This window comes from Malaya genurostris, chromosome 1 (genome assembly GCF_030247185.1).
Source record: "Malaya genurostris strain Urasoe2022 chromosome 1, Malgen_1.1, whole genome shotgun sequence".
Taxonomy (NCBI): Eukaryota; Metazoa; Arthropoda; class Insecta; order Diptera; family Culicidae; genus Malaya; species Malaya genurostris.
The window spans coordinates 135,700,762-135,721,883 of NC_080570.1; the positions used below are offsets into that span (position 1 = coordinate 135,700,762).

Sequence of the window (21,122 nt, forward strand, 5' to 3'; positions counted from 1 at the left end):
ATACTAACCGCACGAATCGTGACAAAAAATAATCTGGTTTAATATAGCGAATGTTACTACTTGAAACTTCAAAACATTATAATTAATATTTCTCTGCGGATTAGTTGGTTTCCATCAATATTTTGATAAGAGATAACAAAAACATTTTTTTCCTGTCAATTTTTGGACAAACAATCACACAGTAAATTCAATTTGAAAAATCAGTTTTAGATTAACGGACTTTAGATTAGGATGATAATTTTAGTGCTTTAAATTTACTAACTTTTTTATTGAAATAAATGAACTTAAATTTAGTTATTTAAGCTAACGCTTTTGTTCATTATGTTCATACATATCATTGTTTTGAAGATAAAAAGGATTTCTTTCAAACTAATGTGATACTATTATTTATACTACTTTCACTTCGATTTATATTCGTTTTCAAATTGTTGAAAACCAAACTTTTGATTGATATTGCCAATTTTCGAGACATTTTGCCCTTTTATCGCAAGACGATCGAATTATTCACATACCACAATCCAGTCCTGATATTTTAATTAGTCCAATGATTTGCTGCTTTTTCAGTCCGGTCAAGAACTTTCTAATGTGCTATGTAATGTTATGCAATTTTCAAAAATATTGTAATTATCAATATATACGCTTGAACTGTTGAAAACCCTCTAGGAAATGAAAGAAGCAAATAAAATTTTACTTATAAAATACACACAAACTTTATCCGCTCGAGAAAAGAGTGCTCTGGTTAGCAAACGTGCGGTTAGCGTGATGATTTAGTTCCTGTAATGAAGCCCACCTGGGTTCGATTCCCAATCCCGCACATAGGGTCAGAAAGTTTTTTTCTGGTCCGAAGAGGCGACATGACATTAACATTCAAACCTCTATAATCGAAACAAAAATAGAATGCTCTGGTTTATGCGCGCGCGAAAAAAATGTTATGTTCTAGTTTATATGAAATTTATTCCATACGACTTATTTAAACAGTAAACTTATTTGTATCACTACACAAATGAGACATAAAGGTATAGCAGTATTGATTCAACATAGACATTACCGATAACATTAATTCAATTTTGGTTGGCATGGAATAAATAGTTAGTTTATTTCAACAATATAATCAACCGGAACAAAATTTTTTTTTCTTCCATTTTTTTCGTACTGGAAATCCGCACAAAAAATTCACCAAATCTTGTCAATCGTGCATTTCCGTTTACTGTACATTTTAAAACAGATTAAACTCGTTTCATTTTCGACTCATCAGTGCAAAGCAGTTCGAATTACATTGGTTCGTGCAAACTCAACAGTTCAATTTGAACCGTTATGCCATAATATTTAAGCAGCATACCCAGGAGTAATAGAAAAACTAAACACTAAAACATTATAGAAATTTGGTGAAAGTGTAATAAGGGAAAAATCACTTTATTTATGCAATAGTCACGCATTGCTTTTTATCTGATGTTCATCCGAAAATGTTCTTATTATTATTGTCTTATTCGTGTGTTTATAATTGTGTACAAAGTTCTTCCACAGTCGCAGTTACCGCTTTTTTAAATGTTCTCAAAAATCATCAGTTTTCTGTCAATTTTATTGCACCTGCCGACTTCTGGTTCAAATTGAATTATATTCATCACTTCTTTTTTCTCATCCGTCAGTCAGTTCAAACGTGTTTCTCAAAGTGTTTCCTTTTGTTTTCTCTCTCTCTCTTCCTCGGCGCACTTTTTTAGGAAACTCGTTCAACGATAAAAACGAACAGGTTGACACCAAGTCGAACCAGTGGTTCGGAGCGACCGTAGCCAGTGCCGGCGTGGATGGACCTTTGGTGGTAAGTACACTAATACCCACACACACTCACATACATAGACAGGGACAGAGAGATGCGAATCCTATCAGCTCGGTTGGTGAAGTTGGCCTACTTTTCCCGTTAGAACTGTTTTCGAACGTCGGCGTCGTCGTCGTCGTTGCCGTCGTCATCGCCGCGGTTTGCGGTTTAGAAGGTGATTGAATGATGGTTAATATTAACGACGAAGGTCCCTCGGCAACCGATTTAATTCCATCTATTCGGACAGTAATTTATTGCTCTGAGCATGCGATTTATTAACTCATTCCTTCAAAGTGGTTTGCGGTTTTCGTTGGAAATAGGTTGATAGTTAAATTTCCATCTTTTCAAACATCATCTGAATGGAACAAATTTACATGGATTCAACCACTGACTGGATGAGCTTTGAAACTACTATTGGCTATGTTTCCAACGCAGATATTATTAAAAGTCAATGACAATGCTCTGACCGGTCAGTGATCGTTGAGCCAACTGAAAAAGTGTTCACTAAATTTGTTACGTTTTTTCGGTCATATAAAAAAGTTGTATTGAAGTTTCCAACAAATAAAACGAGCAAAGTAGGCGTGCGTGTCGGACGTGGAAAGTTTTTTCGAAAATTAACTTCTGCTGTTTCTATAGAAAAAGTTATAAATGACATGTTTGTGTGGGAGATTTTGGCAAAACGGTAATAAAAAATAAAAGATTTTGATCTCTATTGAGAATTGAGAAACCGTTATTTAATTGATCCATTGACTCGATTTTACATCTTTGCTATCGTCGAGGAAATCCCAAAATATGCTGATTACTTAAAAATAATGATAATGCAAAGGGATACAATGAATCTCAAATGATAGATAACCAATAGAAAAGAAAATGTGTAGAGTTGTTCGATGAACGAATTTTACGAGTTGGAGATAGTTTGCATGTAGTAAGAGTTCAGTCGCTGGGGTATGTGTTTCGCAAAGTTTTACCTTCACAATTTCAATAATTTACCTTTTCCAAAACCGTCTTCCGTTGGATAAAGCTCAGCAAATGACGGTTTCACGTCACACCAACAAAAAAAGGCGGGAGGATAATGTCAGAGACATAACTGCATGGCGTGAATACGAATATAACCGACATACTTTTTCCAAACATCCGAATATTGATAATCGCATGGACTAGTTGATTGATTGTGTGAATTTTGCAAACTTTCAATGCGTCACTTGCATAATTGTAACGGTACAATTATAAGGCGGAACACAAACGAGCAAAAAAATTATGGGACAGGACCGATTAAATCCAAAATGCAATGTTTCAATTTATTTATAATCTGGAAAATCCACAATAAATTGTTTTTAGCCATCTACGATCTAAGTTAGGTATTAATGTGACATTAATTTCAATAACTGACTTGTCAAACCCGTCTCGAAAACACAAATTGTATAGCGATTTAAATAAATAAACACGAACCGAGTTAAAGAATTGTAACATATAAATTATTGAAATCCACTCGCCAATCGCGGAAAAAAGTATCAGGACTTTCATCAAAAATTCATGAGCAATCGTAAAATGTTATCCACTTATATACTGTTTTGGAATGCACTTCACGAACTAGATATTTCTAATTTTCTTTACGTTTCGTCTTAGACTCGTCAGTGCAGAGCAGTTCAAATTGACCCGTTTAGTGCAAACTTAAACAAAACTGTCTTTGCTGACGTGCCGAACGAAAAAGGTTTTTTTCGACTAATACTTAGGTGCCAATTAAAAAGTGTGTTGCAAATAGCATTAACGTTACGCCTGCTTAGCGGTTCAAGTTGAACTGTTTAATTTTGCACTAAGCAGTTCAATTTGAGCTGCTCTGCACTGACGAGCCTAGGAGGAAACATAAAGAAAAGTAAAAACGGTTATGCGCCCTAAGCACAATCTTAGGTTAACTCCTAAAGACTGTCCCAGAAAGTATGGACGCACTTTGATTTCGCTGCAAATAATTCACAAGTGTTAGATATTCAAATTTTATTCGATATACTGATAATATTAGACTACAACAACAGAATATTATTCTCAACATTTACTGCTTAGCCATTGTAGACTAGCTGGCGCACCTTCTTGCGAACGTTCCTCATTAAATTCCGTACAGACTTCTTGGCGACAAGTTTTGACACTTTTTTCCTATCTTTTTCGAACTGTTGAATGTTTTCGGCTGCCGAGACATGTTTCCTAAGATGTGCCTTTGTTAATGCCCAAAATTCCTCAATTGGTCGAAGTTGTGGGAAATTTTGGGGATTTATGTCTTTCGGGACGAAAGTGACATTTTTGGTAGTATACCATTCTACCGTTGATTTTGAGTAGTGGCAAGAAGCAAGATCTGGCCAGAAGACAACAGGATCCTTGTGGCTTCGAATCATGGGTAGAAGTCGTTTTTGTATACATTCCTTGATGTATATTTCGCTGTTCATTGAAGCAGTGGTGATGAAGGATTTCGAAATCTGACCGCGGCTACAAATTGCTTGCCAGACCATAGCTTTCTCACCAAATTTTTCGACTTCAATCGATGTCTCGGACTGGTTTAACACTTGCCCTTCTCGCACCGTATAATATTGTGATCCCGACAAGGATTTGTAATCGAGTTTCACGTAGGTTTCGTCGTCCATGATTATGTAGTTCAAATTTCCAGCAAGAATCGTATTGTACAGCTTTCGAGCCCTCGGCCTGATCGATGCTTCTTGTTTTGGACTACGTTTTGGTTGTTTCTGCTTCCTATAGGTTCGAAGATTCAAACGTTCTTTAGCGCGAAGAACATTTGACTTCGAAGTGCCCCCTTTTTTGGCCACGTTTATCGTTTATCGAACTGAGGGTTAGCAGGACCCTTTTTTCGACCCATTTTCGGTTTAGTTTCAAAGGTGTTATCCTCACCGAACTTCCTGATTGCATTTCGCACGGCTTTTTCACTTACTCCTTCCATTTTTGCTATCTTTCTCAGTGACAGTCCGCGTTCTGTGCACCATTTGAACACAATTTTTCGACGTTGTTCTTCTGAAAGTCCACGCATTTCGAAACAAACTAATGAAAACGAATAACCAACTGCACAAGTGGTTAGAGAAGAGTGTAAACAACAGGACGCAGCCATAAAAATTGACAGATTCTGAACCATTGCGGTTTTTGGTTGCGTCCATACTTTCTGGGACAGTCTTTATGCTAGAAAGGCAGAGTGAAACTATTTATTTTCGTTATTTTAGAAGGTTTCTGAACTCATTATTACTGCAAATAGTAAATGAGACGATAAAATTACCCGCAGATTTGTCTTAGTCTCGGGAACCAGCCAGTTTCAAATGCAGCGAGGGCGTAACTTTATAATTCACACAGGGAGCGTAAAAGTAAACAATTAAAAAAAAAGCCGAAACACTTTTTAAATTAAATTGTTTAGTGAAAAATTGCATTCCTTTTAAAGATAATCCAACAGTTCATCGATTTATCAAAAATTGATCTGGGAATATACGATAATTTCTAAATAGGAATGGAAACCAAAGTCGACACATTCATCGATGTTATTCTCCATTTGCTGTCAATGTTAGATTCGCCTTTCTTTGAAAAACTGCTGATTACTATATGCCGCTTTACGCGATACGCTTTGTGCGATGATTCGTTCAATTCATGCGGCTGGAACTTTGTACGCCTTATTTTGGCATTGAATTTCACCATCACCTTCGTTCATACCAAACATTTTAGAACTTCAATTTTAAGTTATTGAGCAATTCCAGGAATGAGTAGACGAAAAAGTGACAAAATCTGAATCGACCTTCTTCGATTTGGATGAAACTTTGCACATGGCTTCAGTATGGCAAACCATAAGTTTGGAACCGATGAAGAGGTCAATCCGACTCACGCCTGATTTTAAAAAAAGGGCGTATGTATTTTTGCATTTCACAATAATTGCCTTTTTCAAATTGTTGTAACTCGGAAACCGTTAATTGTACAAATATAGCGTTCAGGAAGATGTTGTAGGGAATCGATTGGGCACTCTGAAAAAAATATACACTGAAAAAAAATTTTGATATTTTTTTTCAATAATTACAAAATAATCCGAAAAAGTTTAATGAAAAAAGCATGGTTTTAATTTTTTTGATAATTTTTATTTAACGTGTACAATTAGCGGTTTCCGAGTTACAACGATTTGAAAAAGGCGATTTTTGTGAAATGCAAAAATACATACGCCCTTTTTAAAAATCAGTCGTGAGTCGGATTGACCACTCAATCGGTTCAAAACTTATGGTTTGCCATACTGAAGCCATGTGCAAAATTTCATCCAAATCAGAGAAGGTCGAGTCTAGTGATCTGCTAAGCATTTCTGGAATTGCTCTATTTGAAAAGGCGCTCCATAGTAAAGTAAGTCGTATTCACGAAAAAAAGAAATGAGAAGGATTGCTGGCTGGGTTGGCTGAATTTCGAAGTTAAATTACATTAAAAATAAAAAAATGTGATGAACCGCTTGTTTCCTATGCGAGTTTTTAAGATTATGTGAATTTTTATGCAAATTTTTGAAGTTATGTGTTTTTTATGAGAAGTAATACTGGTAATATAATATTTGTAATATAATATTGTCGACGTGTCATGCAGTTTTGAGACTTTGGCAACAAATTTTTTTTTGCGATTTTGGAAATTTCATGTACTCCCCCCTATGGTGCTTTTTCAAGATCAAAAATTTTCAAACTTTAACCGCTTGACAGCACCCCTTACACATGTCCGATTTAGCTCAAATGTTGCATGAGGACTTTTTTCGAGGTGCTTAAACGTTTGAGCACTAGAGCTTTACGAAAATAGAGGTGATATAATATATATAATTATATCTTATATTTATATAAGAGTGGTAAAAATCAACGTGTTTTGTCGGTTACGTCACTTATACCATCATATCTCCGGAACCAAAAGTCACAGCCATTTGATCTTCAAACTTGATCAATGGCCTAACAATAGCTTGTTAAAATCGGATAAGCCATCTCCGCGAAACATATAACACTATGGGTCTCCGAGGCTCCGTTCGAAAGTCGGTTTTTGCAGCAGTTCTAATACCTTCCTATAGAGAAAGGCAAAAACGAAAACGATATTTCGAATATAAATCCAGTATGAACCAATTTGTTTTTGCCTTTCTCATATAATAAGGCTATGCTATCACTGTGAAAACCAACTTTTGAAGAGAAGCCCGGACGTTTTCCGTACTTCGACTCAGTTCGTTCAGTACGAAAAATGTTTGTGTTTGTTTGTGTATGTATCGAAAAGGGTTTCTCGAGGATGGCTAGACAGATATTTACAAACTTAGATTCAAATGAAAAGTCGCTTGGTCCAATAGGTTGCTATTGAATTTTACCCGGATCGAACTTCCGGTACGGGAGTAACGGGGTAAAATATGCAAAAAAATGAAAAAAGGTCACTCTATTTTCTAAAAGACCGCCTTATCGATTTTCTTCAACTTAGATTAAAATTAAAGGTCTTATAGTTCCTTAGCTTGTGAATGAATTTCATGTGAATTCCACTTCCAGTTCCGGAGCTACAGTATAAAATGTGCAAAATGAACTAATAAAGTGCACTCGGTTTTCTCAGAGACTGCTTACCTAATTTTCACAAGCTTAGGTTCAAATGAAATGTCTGACAATCTCTTATTTTCTCATCGAATTTCATCCAGACATGACTTCCGGTTCCGGAATTACAAGCTTATGGTTTCGGAGCGGGTAATATCGTCGAATGTCACTTCACCAAAAGCCGTCTCGCCGAAAGGGTCATTTCGTCGAAAGTCGTTTCGCCGATTTTTTTCCTTTTGCAATCGGTGAACGGAAAATACCGCAATAATTTGTCTGGTAGATACACCAAAGCAAATGCTTTGGTTCTTAGTAGCTAATAAAGTCAACAAGTTTTCTTGGGAATTCCGTTCTACGAACCTTAAACCAATCTTTGGATAATACATTCATTATTTTTTGGATTAAACACAGGGAAATTACTTTTTCCGTTATTTTAAACATGACATATTTCGGAAGTGAGATGTTAGATCAACAAAACGGGCGTGAACACTATCATCTTGCATTTGCCATTATCTTGAATCAATTCCAATTACGGTATAAAGGCAAAGAAAGCAGCGAATTTACCTTTTCGGCGAAATGGTTTTCTGCTTTCGATGAAACGGCTTACGGCGAAATTACCGAGATCCGTGTGTAGGAAATTGCAACTTGTGATGTAGAGCGATTATGCAAAAAAAAAAAACGTGACAATTCTTTTAAATTTGATTCAAAATGGTTTCAATTCATAGGTTACGCTAGTTGCTAGTCAAACAAACCGATTTCAGAACTCCCGGTTCCGGAAGTATCAGAAATTCGGATCTCAAAAACGGAGCTCTCCTCATTTTCTCTGAGAGAGATGAGTCTATTTTCACAAAGTTACCCTCAAATAAAAGAGTCTACCTCTGCAAAAACAGGCTGCCTTTGACTTTTGTTCGGATCTGACTTTCGGTTCCGGAACAATAAGGTGAGATGTGTTTGAAACTTTAAACCGTCACCTTTAAAAAGATTTTGCTAGTGTATGTCTAAACAAACTTTTTCATTCGTAGTAATAGTAATGAAAAGATGAATTATATCAGAAAGGCATCATAACATCACTAGGTGGATTAAAACAGGTTTTTTTTTCAAGCAATTCAGTCTTGCGCTCGGTGCTATTGGTTGATCAAGCAAATCATCGCATACCGCAGATGCCCTATTGAACAGATTTTATGCGCTATCTGTTGACAGTAAAATGACAATTCAAACTTGTGCAACAGCGGTAACAGAGCTGCCAGGTCTGCAGATTTGTCTGTTAATCTGCAGCTTTCGTTAATAGTGCTGTAGACATTGTTTATTGCAGACTTTTTTTGCAGATTTCTGAAAATCGGGTTTTTCGGAGACTTTCGTCAAAATTTACAGACTTTTGAAATTGCCGCGACATGTTTTTTTTGCTCGCCAAGTCAGTTTAGTGTATCATACTTTATAGAGCAATTGCTTCCTGCAAGAAATACTTTCTAGGGAAATTGCTGACTGCAGACATTTTTGTGGATTTACTGACGTTTGAAGCTCTGTCTGAAGATATTTGAAATTTTTACCTGGCATCTCTGCTTTCTTATCAAATAACAAATTAGGAAAAAAATTCCAACCAAGCAAATATATGATCGAATATCGAGTAAGTAATAATTGCCAGCTCGCGTAGATTATAGTACATAACTTATTATGTTACATTGACTGTCATATCGTCGATTGTCATCGATTGCACTATTTAACTCCTCACTGAAAAGGTCACAAGAATAGAATTGAAATTCAAGTTTCATTACACAAACGTTGTTCGTGTTCGTTTTGATGCATTCTGGGTCCTTCTTTATATGGAAAAAACAACGAGCCCGTTAAAAAGCGTGATCAGACAGCAGTGGGTAGAATTACTATAACAGCGCGGCAATGCACTGAACTGTCAACCCCACAGTAGAATGCCCAATAAAGTAAACAGGTCATTTTATTCTCTCCAGCGGGGAAGACCTATAAATGTCAACGCCATGTGATTTTCTACAAATAACTACATTTCCATAGCTACCTCGTGCTGACTTGTGTGACACAGCATACTGGATGCCATAAAGCATGGACATGGTAAGACACGTAAGCACTGTTTGAGCAATAACGTAGTTCTGAATCAATCTGAGAAATGACAAAATGTTTTCGTAGAATACAAAATTAGTTTCCTACTTTAAATGTGTAATAAATCAACAAATTTAGCTTTGAAGGTCAACTTCACTCAATTTGTAACCATCCGTGAATAGCAATATAATCGATCCCAGATAAATAGCGATAATCTTTCCCACTTAATCTGTTACCGGGCGGGACGGTTTTCCGGTTGGAAAGAGAAATAGTCCCACCGCCAACAATGGTCTTTGTCTTCACATTAATAGAGACGATTCAATGGATTCGAAATTGGCTTCGACGCGGTAGATATTATTGCTTCGGCATGCTAACCATCTCGGTTGCGATTTAAAATTGTTTAATATTCAATTTGTTGAAATGTCCATGGGAAGTCCGCCTTTTCCGTTCGGCTTCAATCAACAATTTCGCTTATCTTGAAACCTATCCTCGTTTGCCGACACGAATGCGTTTGGATGCTCTTCGATTGCGTTCGTGTGGCTTTTGTTATCCGCGATCGCTTCTTTCTCTTTCCCGTCGTTACTTTCTTGTTATCTTCATTCACTGCCAGCCAGCCGAACGTGAGCGGATCTGCGGTTTTGTTTTCTCTCTGACCATTTGTCTTGTGCTGGTTGGCGGTTTCGCTGTTTAGGCGGCGATAATTTGACGATGATGATGATGATGATCACTCCCCTCTGCCCCGCATCTGCTTCGCGGCAAAAGACGGCTTTATCTGTTGTTCTGGTGAACAGACAGTGAACCTTGCTCGCGACCACCATCACCACCAATACGGTATTTATTATAGCACTCGCGTTTTTTTTCGGGTTGATTAAATGGATAATGATGATTGACGAGTGCAGGAACGGATGGGCTGCCTCAAGCTTACAATCATTCAATTAGAAGGATCGGGTAATCCTTTCTATTCCAACGAGGTTTTGGAACCTGAAACCTGAGGGTTTGACGTGCGCGGAATATGCAACGCACAATCATTCGATTAGTTTTAGTGAGCTTGTTGACAGTTTAAGATGCTGAACAAATTCTGTTCTGCTGGTATGTAAATCACCATCGAAGGCACAAAAATAATCCTAATCTAAATTATTCTGGTTAGCGTACTACTGTGCTTTTTTTGTGAAATGCATTTTGCGTCAGACTGTATTCGGAGTTGGCAGCACCCTCTCAGATATGGATGAACCTTTCTCGTAACATAGGCGGACTATGTTCCAAAATGGTACTGCACAGCCGCACCCTTTCTCACTAACTCGGGGGTACCTCAAGGTAGTCACCCCGGACCCTTTTTATTTTTGCTATATCTCAATGATTTGAACCTTGCGCTGCAATGTAAAAAACTATCATTCGCCGACGATTTTAAATTGTATCATCCTATTAAAGACATGGAAGATGCCAGATTCCTGCAGAAACAGTTAGATATCTTCTCCAGTTGGTGCAACCTCAATAGAATGGTCCTGAACGCTTCAAAATGTTCCGTCATTTCTTTCTCACGTAAACGCACAGTAGTTGTATTCGACTATACCATTTCCCAGACTATTCTCAAACGAGAATCGACTGTCAAGGGTTTGGGAGTTCTGTTGGATTCAAAACTTAATTTTAGGAATCACGTAGAATGTACGATCTCTAAGGCTTCCAAGATGCTAGGCTTCATATTTCGCATTACAAAGAACTTTAATAACATATATTGTCTTGAAGCACTATATTGTGCACTGGTTCGCTCTATCCTCTAGTATGCTGCAGTCGTCTGGGCTCCCTATTGTCAACTCGACATCCAACGCATAGAAGCTATTTAGCATAAATTTATTCGGTTTACGCTTCGCAGTCTTCCTTGGAGGGATCCCAACAACCTTCCCAACTATAGTGAGCGCTGTAAACTTATTGATTTAGACTTGTTATCCGTACGCCAAGACATCTATAAAGCTATTTTCGTGGATTTGTTACAATCTCAAACTGATTGCCCCGAATTGTTGCATAAACTGAACCTAGCTATTAATTTTCGCAACCTTCGATCTCATCCATTCCTCAGAATTCAATCTGCTCGCACTAATTATGGCTATAACGAACCGTTTTCTAGTATGTGCCGTCTATTTAATCGATGTTCTCACTTGTTCGATTTTCACTTATCTCGCAACACCGTGAAAAAATTGTTTCTGAATTACTTCTCTGCTTCTTAAGTATTAAGGTTAGTAATAGAGATAGTTTTAATTATCAGTAATAAGTTTATGACATGGTATCTGCTGGATTATTGTGATCTTTCCCATTCCATCTCTCCACAATCTCCATTGGAAACTAACTAGATTCGCTCGTCGAAATTGACTCGGTCGTCCCTTCTACTTTTTCTTTTTCATCCACCATCCGTTTTTCGATCACTAACCAGATCTTCATGCCGATTCTAACCCCGTCGATTTCTCTGTCTTCCACCATCTTCCTGGTCACTAATTAGATCTACATGCTGATTCTAACACCGTCGTTAGCCCACTCTCGCTTACCGCCCCACCTCCTCACCAACCCTTATATAACATTTACCTATTCACTTTTTTCTTCTCTCTCACCTTTTAAGCAAGAGCGGTATTACTGACCTGCAATACTTAGTGTCATCAACTAGTTAATTGTTAGTGTTAAGCCCAAATGTGTCTGTTGGATCATTGTAATCTGTTGATACAAATGATGAGGAGGTTTTATGACTGCTGGAGAGAGAGATTGCCAAATTTCATCTCCGTCGGGCTTCTCCCTGCTCCAAAATAAATAAATAAATAATTATCTTTTGAAAATGACCAAACTTTTTTTTCGGTTTTTTAAATGGTTGTAATAAAAAATATGGGTCAGAGCCATATCGCCGAAAGCCGTTTCGCCGAATGCTAGTTCGCCTTAATATTGGAATAGATTTGAAATAAATAAAAATGAGATTTTCAGGAAAGCTAGTTGACTTTTTTAGATACTAATCGAGCATTCTTTTGAATATATCAATCTTGCAAAATTTTTGCAATACTTTTCCGTCAACTGGGCGCAAATGAAAAAAAATGTCGAATAAGACTTCGCCGCATCGATTTGTTCTCGGACTCATTCGGACTAAATTAAGGCAAATAAGCCTAGTTTTGAGTAGACAGGGTAAATGAGGCGGTTACCGGTTTGTGTTGCAAGAGGCCTCAGCAGTGCAGTAAAACTTTATTTCAATCGAAAATTATTAGATCTATTTACCTGAAGTTTTGTAATGCCAAGTAGTCTACCTGTATCATTGTTTTCACTGTGGGTAGTGAACAAGTGAGAATGAATAGGCATATACATAAAATAACACAAAACTCTCTCCGACCATAATGATAAATAGAGGGTGGCGGTTCTCATTTGAGTTTTCAATTTGTGAAAATCGATAATTTCCACTGTTTGAAATGTATTGAGATGTGTTTCGAAATATTAAAAATAAAAACTGAAAGAGGGTAGAATTAATTTATGTTTATTTTGCAATTGATATTTCAGTTATCTTGACTGACTTACCTTTCATCGATTATCTTGAACCAGTTCGAATGTTTACATGAATCTCAGTCGAAAGCCGCTCTCTCATTCAATTGTAAGAGATATTTTGTTACTTCAAGGGATAAACTGGCGGAGGTTACCCTCTTAGAAAAAAACGTTCAACGGTGGTCCTTCATTGGTCCAATACGTTGGATCATTGGTCCAATGAAAGTCCAATCAATCGTTCAACGGGAGGCCAACCTTCGTTTGCCGATTTTGAAACAGACAGTTGAACCGAATGCCATTTTTTTCGTTCAACAAACCCGTCAGACAGAGGTCCATTGTTGAGCCATTTTTAACATGAGGAGTTGGAGCCCCGTTGGACTAGTTTTACTGAAGAATTTCTGAAGTTTTTTCCACTTATTTGTTTAAACTAACACTACATACCTGCACAATACTTCTAGTTCTCGTAGAATAACAACAAATTTTCTTTATATGTAAAGGTAACACTTAATTTTCACACTATTTTGTAAGAGAAAAAACAACAACAAACGGTCCGTGCCATTTAAATGCACCGGCGAACAATTAAATTTCTTTAAAGGCGATTTGCAAAAACTCACAAGATATCGACCGAAATTTTTCGTAATAGGGGACTTAAATGCATGTCCAGTGGAATTGTAGGCAAAATAACAGTAATGGTAAAATACTTCATAATCAACTCTCAGCTGGTTACTTCACAGTTCTTCATCCCAGTAATCCTACTTGTTTCTCTTCCGTGAAAAACCCGTCTACAATTGATCTGGTTCTAACAGATCAAAGTCACATTTGTAGTGATCCGATTACACATGCTGACTTTGACTCAGATCATCTTCCTGTAACATTCAGACTTTCCAACGAAGCTTTAATTTATCCAATTAGTTCTATATTCAACTATCATAGAGCTAATTGGTTGGATTACAGATCTCACATTGAAAATCATGTGGATCATGAAACTATTTTAGAAAATTCTGCGGACATCGACACAGCAATTGATAATTTGAATAATTACATTATCGAAGCAAGAAATCTTTCAGTTCCCAATGCTCAAACTAAATTAAATTCTCCTATCATCGATGACAATCTTCAACTGCTCATTCGGTTGAAGAATGTTCGTCGACGACAATATCAACGTTCTCGTGATCCTGCTATGAAAAACATAGTTAAGGATTTACAAAAAGAAATTAAACATAGATTTACTCTTTTGCGAAATGAAAATTTCGCTAAAGAAGTTGAACAAATTAAACCATATTCTAATCCTTTCTGGAAACTTTCTAAGGTTCTTAAGAAACCTCAGAAACCAATTCCTGCTCTCAAGGAAGGAAATCAAATACTTCTTACAAATGGCGAAAAAGATCAAAAACTTGCTCAGCAGCTCGAGAGTGTACACAATTTTAATTTGAACGTTGTGAGTCCTATTGAAAATGAAGTCTCACTGAAATATGAGCATATTTCAACCCAAGTGTTATCACACGATGACATTATTGAGACGAATTTTGATGAAATTAAATCAATTATTAGGAAACTCAAAAACATGAAGGCTCCTGGTAATGATGGAATTTTTAATATTCTTATTAAAAATCTTCCCGATGTTGCCTTGAGACTCCTGGTTAAAATTTTCAACAAGTGTTTTTCAGTTTTTGCAATGACTGAGCGGAAATATATATTGGAGAAGCCAAGTGAAAGAAAAACTAACAGAAAAGATGAATTTTTTTGGAAAAAGATACGCTCAGAGACAGGACTCGAACCTGCGTTCTTATGCATTCCGTGCATACGCGCTACCATTTCGCCACTCTGATCTTGCTTTAGCCACACTAAAACTCACATAGTAGCAACGTACATCGAACAAGTGTTTTTCATTAGCTTACTTCCCAAAAAGATGGAAAAACTCTAAAGTAATTCCTATCCTGAAACCTGATAAAAATCCAGCAGAAACATCAAGTTATCGACCAATTAGCTCAAATGTCTGATTTCCAGTTTCCTATTTATTTGATCAAAATGATTCAAAATTATTTAACTGATCGTACTCTTCAGGTTAGCTATCAGAATTGTAAATCTGAATTGCTACCCGTACGAGCCGGTGTTCCGCAGGGTTCGAGCGTAGCTCCAATCTTGTATAATATTTTCACTTCTGATCTTCCAAATCTACCCGTTGGTTGTCAGAAATCGCTATTCTGTGACGACACATGTCTGTTAGCCACGGGTAGAAATCTAAGAGTGATCTGCAGTCGCCTACAAAGAAGTTTAAATATTTTCAGTGATTATCTGTCAAAATGGAAAATTAAACCAAATGCAGCAAAAACGCAATTAATTATCTTTCCTCATAAGCCAAGAGCTTCTTTTCTTAAACCAAACAATAATCACATTCTCAAATTGAATGGCTTGGATTTGACATGGTCTGATCAAGCTAAATACTTAGGTTTAACGTATGACAAAAAACTGACTTTCAAGGATCACATTGCAGGAATCCAGGCAAAGTGTAATACATATGTTAAATGTTTATATCCTCTTATAAACAGAAATTCTAAGCTCTGTCTAAAAAACAAATTGTTAATTTATAAACAAATTTTCAGACCAGCCATGCTTTATGCAGTACCAATTTGGTCAAGTTGTTGTTCCACCAGGAAGAAAACGCTTCAAAGGATTCAGAATAAAATTCTGAAAACGATTTTGAAGCGTCCTCCATGGTTTAGTACAAATGAGTTACACAGACTCACAAATATAGAACCATTAGATGTTATGTCACATAATATTATAAGCAAATTCCGACAAAAATCGATGCAATCTTCAATTGAATCGATTCGCTCTCTGTATTAATTAGTAAGTTAGTATATAAGTTTCTTTTCCCCATTACACAATACAAGTAGGTTTAGAATTTTCCCTACACAAAAAAATCTCAGAATTGCGGAAGCAAATAATGTCCTCATGGTAATAACCAAATCATATATATATATATATATATATATATATATATATATATATATATATATATATATATATATATATATATATATATATATATATATATATATATATATATATATATATATATATATATATATATATATATATATAATAGGGCTAAACAGTCACCACTTGTGGCTGAACACCCAATTTAAATCTTAATAATTTAATTTTAACTCATATTCCAATAAATAGTTATTAAAAAAAACAAAAAAAAAACAACAACAAACCGTTCCAGCAACTTTAACGAATATTACGTGCAATATGTCGTTCAACAAGCGCCCAAAGACCAACAAAATAGAACGGCCTGCTGAGAGGGTAAACTGAACTTCGGTAGAAAGAGAAACGAATGAAAAATACGATCGGTAAAATTATTCTTTCGGTGAAATTACTTTTTCGATTAAATGACCCATTCGGCTAAATGTCCTTCGGCTAAATGGCTTTCAGCGGAATGACTCTTTCCCGAGAATGACATATCCTCCAACAAAGTATTGTATGGGTAACTTCCCGAAAACTAGTGAAAATTTCGAATCAAAATACACTCAAGTCTTTGTTTCTAGTTGCGCACTTCATAAAAAACACATAAGTTAAAAATCGTATTAAAAATTTTCTTTAAAATAGTTTTTTTGTTTCGATTATAGAGGTTTTAAACTTAATGTCATTTGCCCCTTCGGGCTAGAAAAACTTTCTGACCCCTATGTACGGGGTTGGGAATCGAACCCAGGCGGGTTGCTTGAAAGGCATCGACTTACCCATCACGCTATACCCGTGCCTAATATGAAAAAATATTCCATTTGACGAAACGTTTCACTCGATATACGTTAAGTTGAAGAAGCTAGCAAGCGTTGCATACGATTGTTTCCTCAATTAAGGGTTTTGCCAATCATATGAGTTATTTTGTGGAAATTATGAATATTAAAAACCGTTATAAGGATTAGATTCATGCGGTAAACGAGTTACGATTCGTTACTTTTATGGATATATATATATGCCCATTAATGTTATTTCATTTTCAAAGCATACAATATATCATTGGTTCCAATTTGAAAATGAATGTGGTACTCATAAATTAAACTGACAGTAAACTTCATAAAACTACTATTAACAAATCAACTAGTTAATAAACAGCTGCTAGTAAAACTAGTGTAATCTGCAGTAACGTTTAATTAATAGTTTGTCTACGAGTAATTAGTCGGTTGTGGTCTTTCTGTACGCACCTATTAGCTAGTTCTCCCTTACTCCACAGCAGAAAGAAGTGTAATGGACTTCATCTATAATAATGATTCGTCCAATAGTGACAATTTTCATTACGAACCACTCCCGTTTTATATACTACCGACCACCGAGTACTGATACGGTTAGAATGCCAACGATAATTCGATTATGAAGGTTAAACGGAGGCAGGGAACTACTTTTGTCAACCAATTTGTCGAAATTAGCAAAATTAATTCTTTGACATACATACAAATAAAGATCATTCCAGTTTTACACTCAACTCGATAGGGTACCAGTGGTGCCTACACAGAAAGAAATAATGAAATTTACACGAGATGTAAATCAATAGTAACATGGAATAGACATGAGTTGAATCGAAATTTTGATTGAAAACCTTTATCGATGCAAAACTAAATTGAACTGCATTGAATTTTCAATGAATATAGCTGTATCTTTCAATTAACGCTTATTTTGCGATTAAATTATATTGAAACGTACAGAATTGTAAAGTAATTTTATCTTTAATTACCTGCTCCAAATATGTGCATGAAAATAGATGTAATTTCACAAAATATTTTTATCTGTGTACCACCGGACCCGAAAGTTACAGTTCCATCAAGCTCTGGACCTATTTGACCACGGAGATCACTCCGTTTATGTACGCAAATTAAAGTGTTCGTCCACAAGAAAAGCCCCCCTCGGGGAATGTAATCAAGTCCGTGCCACTCGATCAATCTCACGGTCGGCCGTAAAGATGGGAATTAAATTTTCAGTCAGCTAATTTATCATCGTCGGGCACTAAGGTGCGACTGGCCATTTGTTGCTGGGCTGCGAATGATGGAAATCGATATCATATGTGTCCCAGTTTGAGTTCATTGCTTGACTTACTGAACTCGGAATAGCAGTAGCTGGGACGAAGACCGTAACAAAACCGATAGATACCTACATATGTCTGTGATGAGATTCGATTTTTTCCATAAAGGTGTGGCTTCCGAAAGCTGCCCCAGTGATACGGCAAAGCTAATTCATTCTTCGAAAAGAAAAAAAAAGAAACAGTCCTATCTTCATGGCGCTTCGGCAACGGAAGGACGGTGGTGGTAATCGTTTGGTCGTTACGACTGAGTTTTATTCACCTGTCACGAAGGGTGATCGGATTACCCAGTCATAAATCTGAAGTCTGAAACTACAACGAGTTGCAGCGATTATCATTTCGAGCTGCCCTTGACAGTAATTAGCTGCATTTCGTCAACAACTTTCACCGGCAACGGGCGTAACTAGGCCGAAAGGCCTTTTAATGGCAATCAAAATTTTGCACCAAGGCTGATCCGAGAAAAAAAATCGCACCTCGCGCTGTCGGTCGGCTTGGATGCAAAGATATCAGGTATGTAACAATGAATAGTTTAATTTTATTTTTGCTGCGAAAGTAAGGTGGTTGACATTGCGGCGGCCCTTTCTCAATCCACTCTGCTCGGTGGTTATTGAAAATTGAAGGTTAAGTGAACGATGAATATCGATAATGTTTATTTACATCGTGACAGCTGTGATTGAAGTTTAAATTTGTTTTCAAGTAATCCGAATAAGAAATGGAGAATGTAGCACTAGAAACAGCCTTGTGTGTGAATAAAGAGCAGATGTAACGTCAGTGAGTCGTATATTTGTCCTACATAAAGAAATAATTCACAAGTGTTAGATATTCAAATTTTATTCGATATACTGATAATATTAGACTACAACAATAGAATATCATTCTCAACATTTGCTACTTAGCCATTGTAGACTAGCTGGCGCATCTTCTTGCGAACGTTCCTCATTGAATTCCGTACAGACTTCTTGGCGACAAGTTTTGACACTTTTTTCCTATCTTTTTCAAACTGTTGAATGGTTTCGGCTGCCGAGACATGTTTCCTAAGATGTGCCTTCGTTAATGCCCAAAATTCCTCAATTGGTCGAAGTTGTGGGCAATTTGGTAGATTCATGTCTTTTGGGACGAAAGTGACATTTTTGGCAGTATACCATTCTACCGTTGATTACGAGTAGTGGCAAGAAGCAAGATCTAGCCAGAAGACAACAGGATCCTTGTGGCTTCGAATCATGGGTAGAAGTCGTTTTTGTAAACATTCCTTGTTGTATATTTCGCTGTTCATTGAAGCAGTGGTGATGAAGGGTTTCGAAATCTCACCGCAGCTACAAATTACTTGCCAGACCATAGATTTCTTACCAATTTTTTCGACTTCCATCGATATCTCGGACTGGTTTAACACTTACCCTTCTCGCACCGTATAATATTGTGGTCCCGGCAAGGATTTGTAATCGAGTTTCACGTAGATTTCGTCTGTTTGATGCTTCTTGTTTCGGACTACGTTTTGGTCGTTTCTGTTTCTTATAGGTTCGAAGATTCAAACGTTCTTTAGCACGAAGAACATTTGACTTCGAAGTGCCCACTTTTTTGGCCACATCTCGAACTGAAACCTCCTTCTTTTGCTCGAACGCCTTCAGTATACGTTTATCCAACTGAGGGTTAGCAGGACCTTTTTTTCGACCCGTTTTCGGTTTATCCTCAAAGGTGTTATCCTCACCGAACTTCCTGGTTGCATTTTGCACGGCTTTTTCACTTACTCCTTCCATTTTTGCTCTCTTTCTCAGTGACAGTCCGCGTTCTGTGCACCATTTGTACACAATTTTTCGACGTTGTTCTGCTGAAAGTCCACGCATTTCGAAACAAACTAATGAAAACGAATAAACAACTGCACAAGTGGTTAGAGAAGAGTGTAAACAACAGGACGCATCCATTAAAAAATGACAGATTCTGAACCATTGCGAAATGGCAGCGGTTTTTGGTTGCGTTCATACTTTCTGGGACAGTCTTTATGCGAAATTTTTTCACTATGTAAATCTACAAAAAACACTGTTGTATTAACGTGAATACGTCTTACTTAGCTGTGGGGCGCCTTTTCAAAATACGCCCTATGGAAGAACTTAATCGTGAATATCTCGAGTAGTACTAAACACAACGACGTAATCATTTCTCCATGCCATCAGAAATATGATCAGCAATTTACGTTTAAATTTTCAATTGTGTAATCACAAATAACTATAAAACTAAGTGTACTTAATCTTTTGCAAACAATGAGGAAACCTGATTTCGCTTGGTTGCCTGTTTGGAACTGGACATCGTGGTAAGGACCTTCCACCAACAGCAGCAAAAACAGACCTACGAGGTATAAAACCTCATATGGATTGGATCCCGGAACTAAATCCTTATTCGCGATTGTTTGGCTAGAGTTTTGGAATAAGTATCTTGATTAAATTTTGGAACTAAATTTAGTGTCTCAGCTGGAACTAAATTTATGATCTGAACTCTAAATCTGAATTTTTGAACTCGAAGCAGTAAAAGTTGCAAAATTCATACAATCAACCAATACGAACGATAATCGATATTTGGAAGTGTGAAAAAAGCATGTAAATTTTATTCGTATTTACGTCCTCCAGTTATGTCTGTGACATTACCTACCCGCCTTTTTTATTTATTCTTCGACGCGTGGTTCGACAGGAGAATTATAATATCTATGCTAATGTCAATCAGAGTGGCTCGTGAAATCTCTTGATCATAATCTATCTTCTGAGTGTCAATTTAATATGATAACAGAAAATTATCATAGAGATTAAATTTTTCGATTTGACGGGAATGGAGTATTCCAATTTTAAATTCATTTTTGGTTGAAGTGCACCAAATGTTGGAGCAAACCAACATGTCATTCTTGGTACATTCGGTCGTATTGCTAGCTTAGGGGAGTACCTTATCATATCTTTTACTCTGCGGAGCCCGTGGAAGAGAATGATGAGTCCCCGTCCTTCTAGAAAGATGACATCAACTAACTCTTCTCCTCCTTGTCTTTTATTCTTATCTGTGAACGTTGAGATGTTCAGTGTGAGTTAGAAGTCTTATCAAAAGGAAACATGATGATAACAGTGTGCAATCC

General features: G+C 36.7%; 1 protein-coding gene across 9 annotated transcripts in view; it reads left to right on the forward strand.

Annotated features, from left to right (window-relative positions):
- Positions 1–21,122, forward strand: part of LOC131425853 (integrin alpha-PS2) — a 167,662-nt gene that overhangs the window by 84,996 nt on the left and 61,544 nt on the right. For all 9 annotated transcript variants that reach the window (XM_058588085.1, XM_058588084.1, XM_058588090.1 and 6 more), the window contains one exon: positions 1,719–1,816. In XM_058588085.1, coding sequence (XP_058444068.1) covers positions 1,719–1,816 — 98 coding nt within the window. The remainder of the gene's footprint in view (positions 1–1,718; positions 1,817–21,122) is intronic.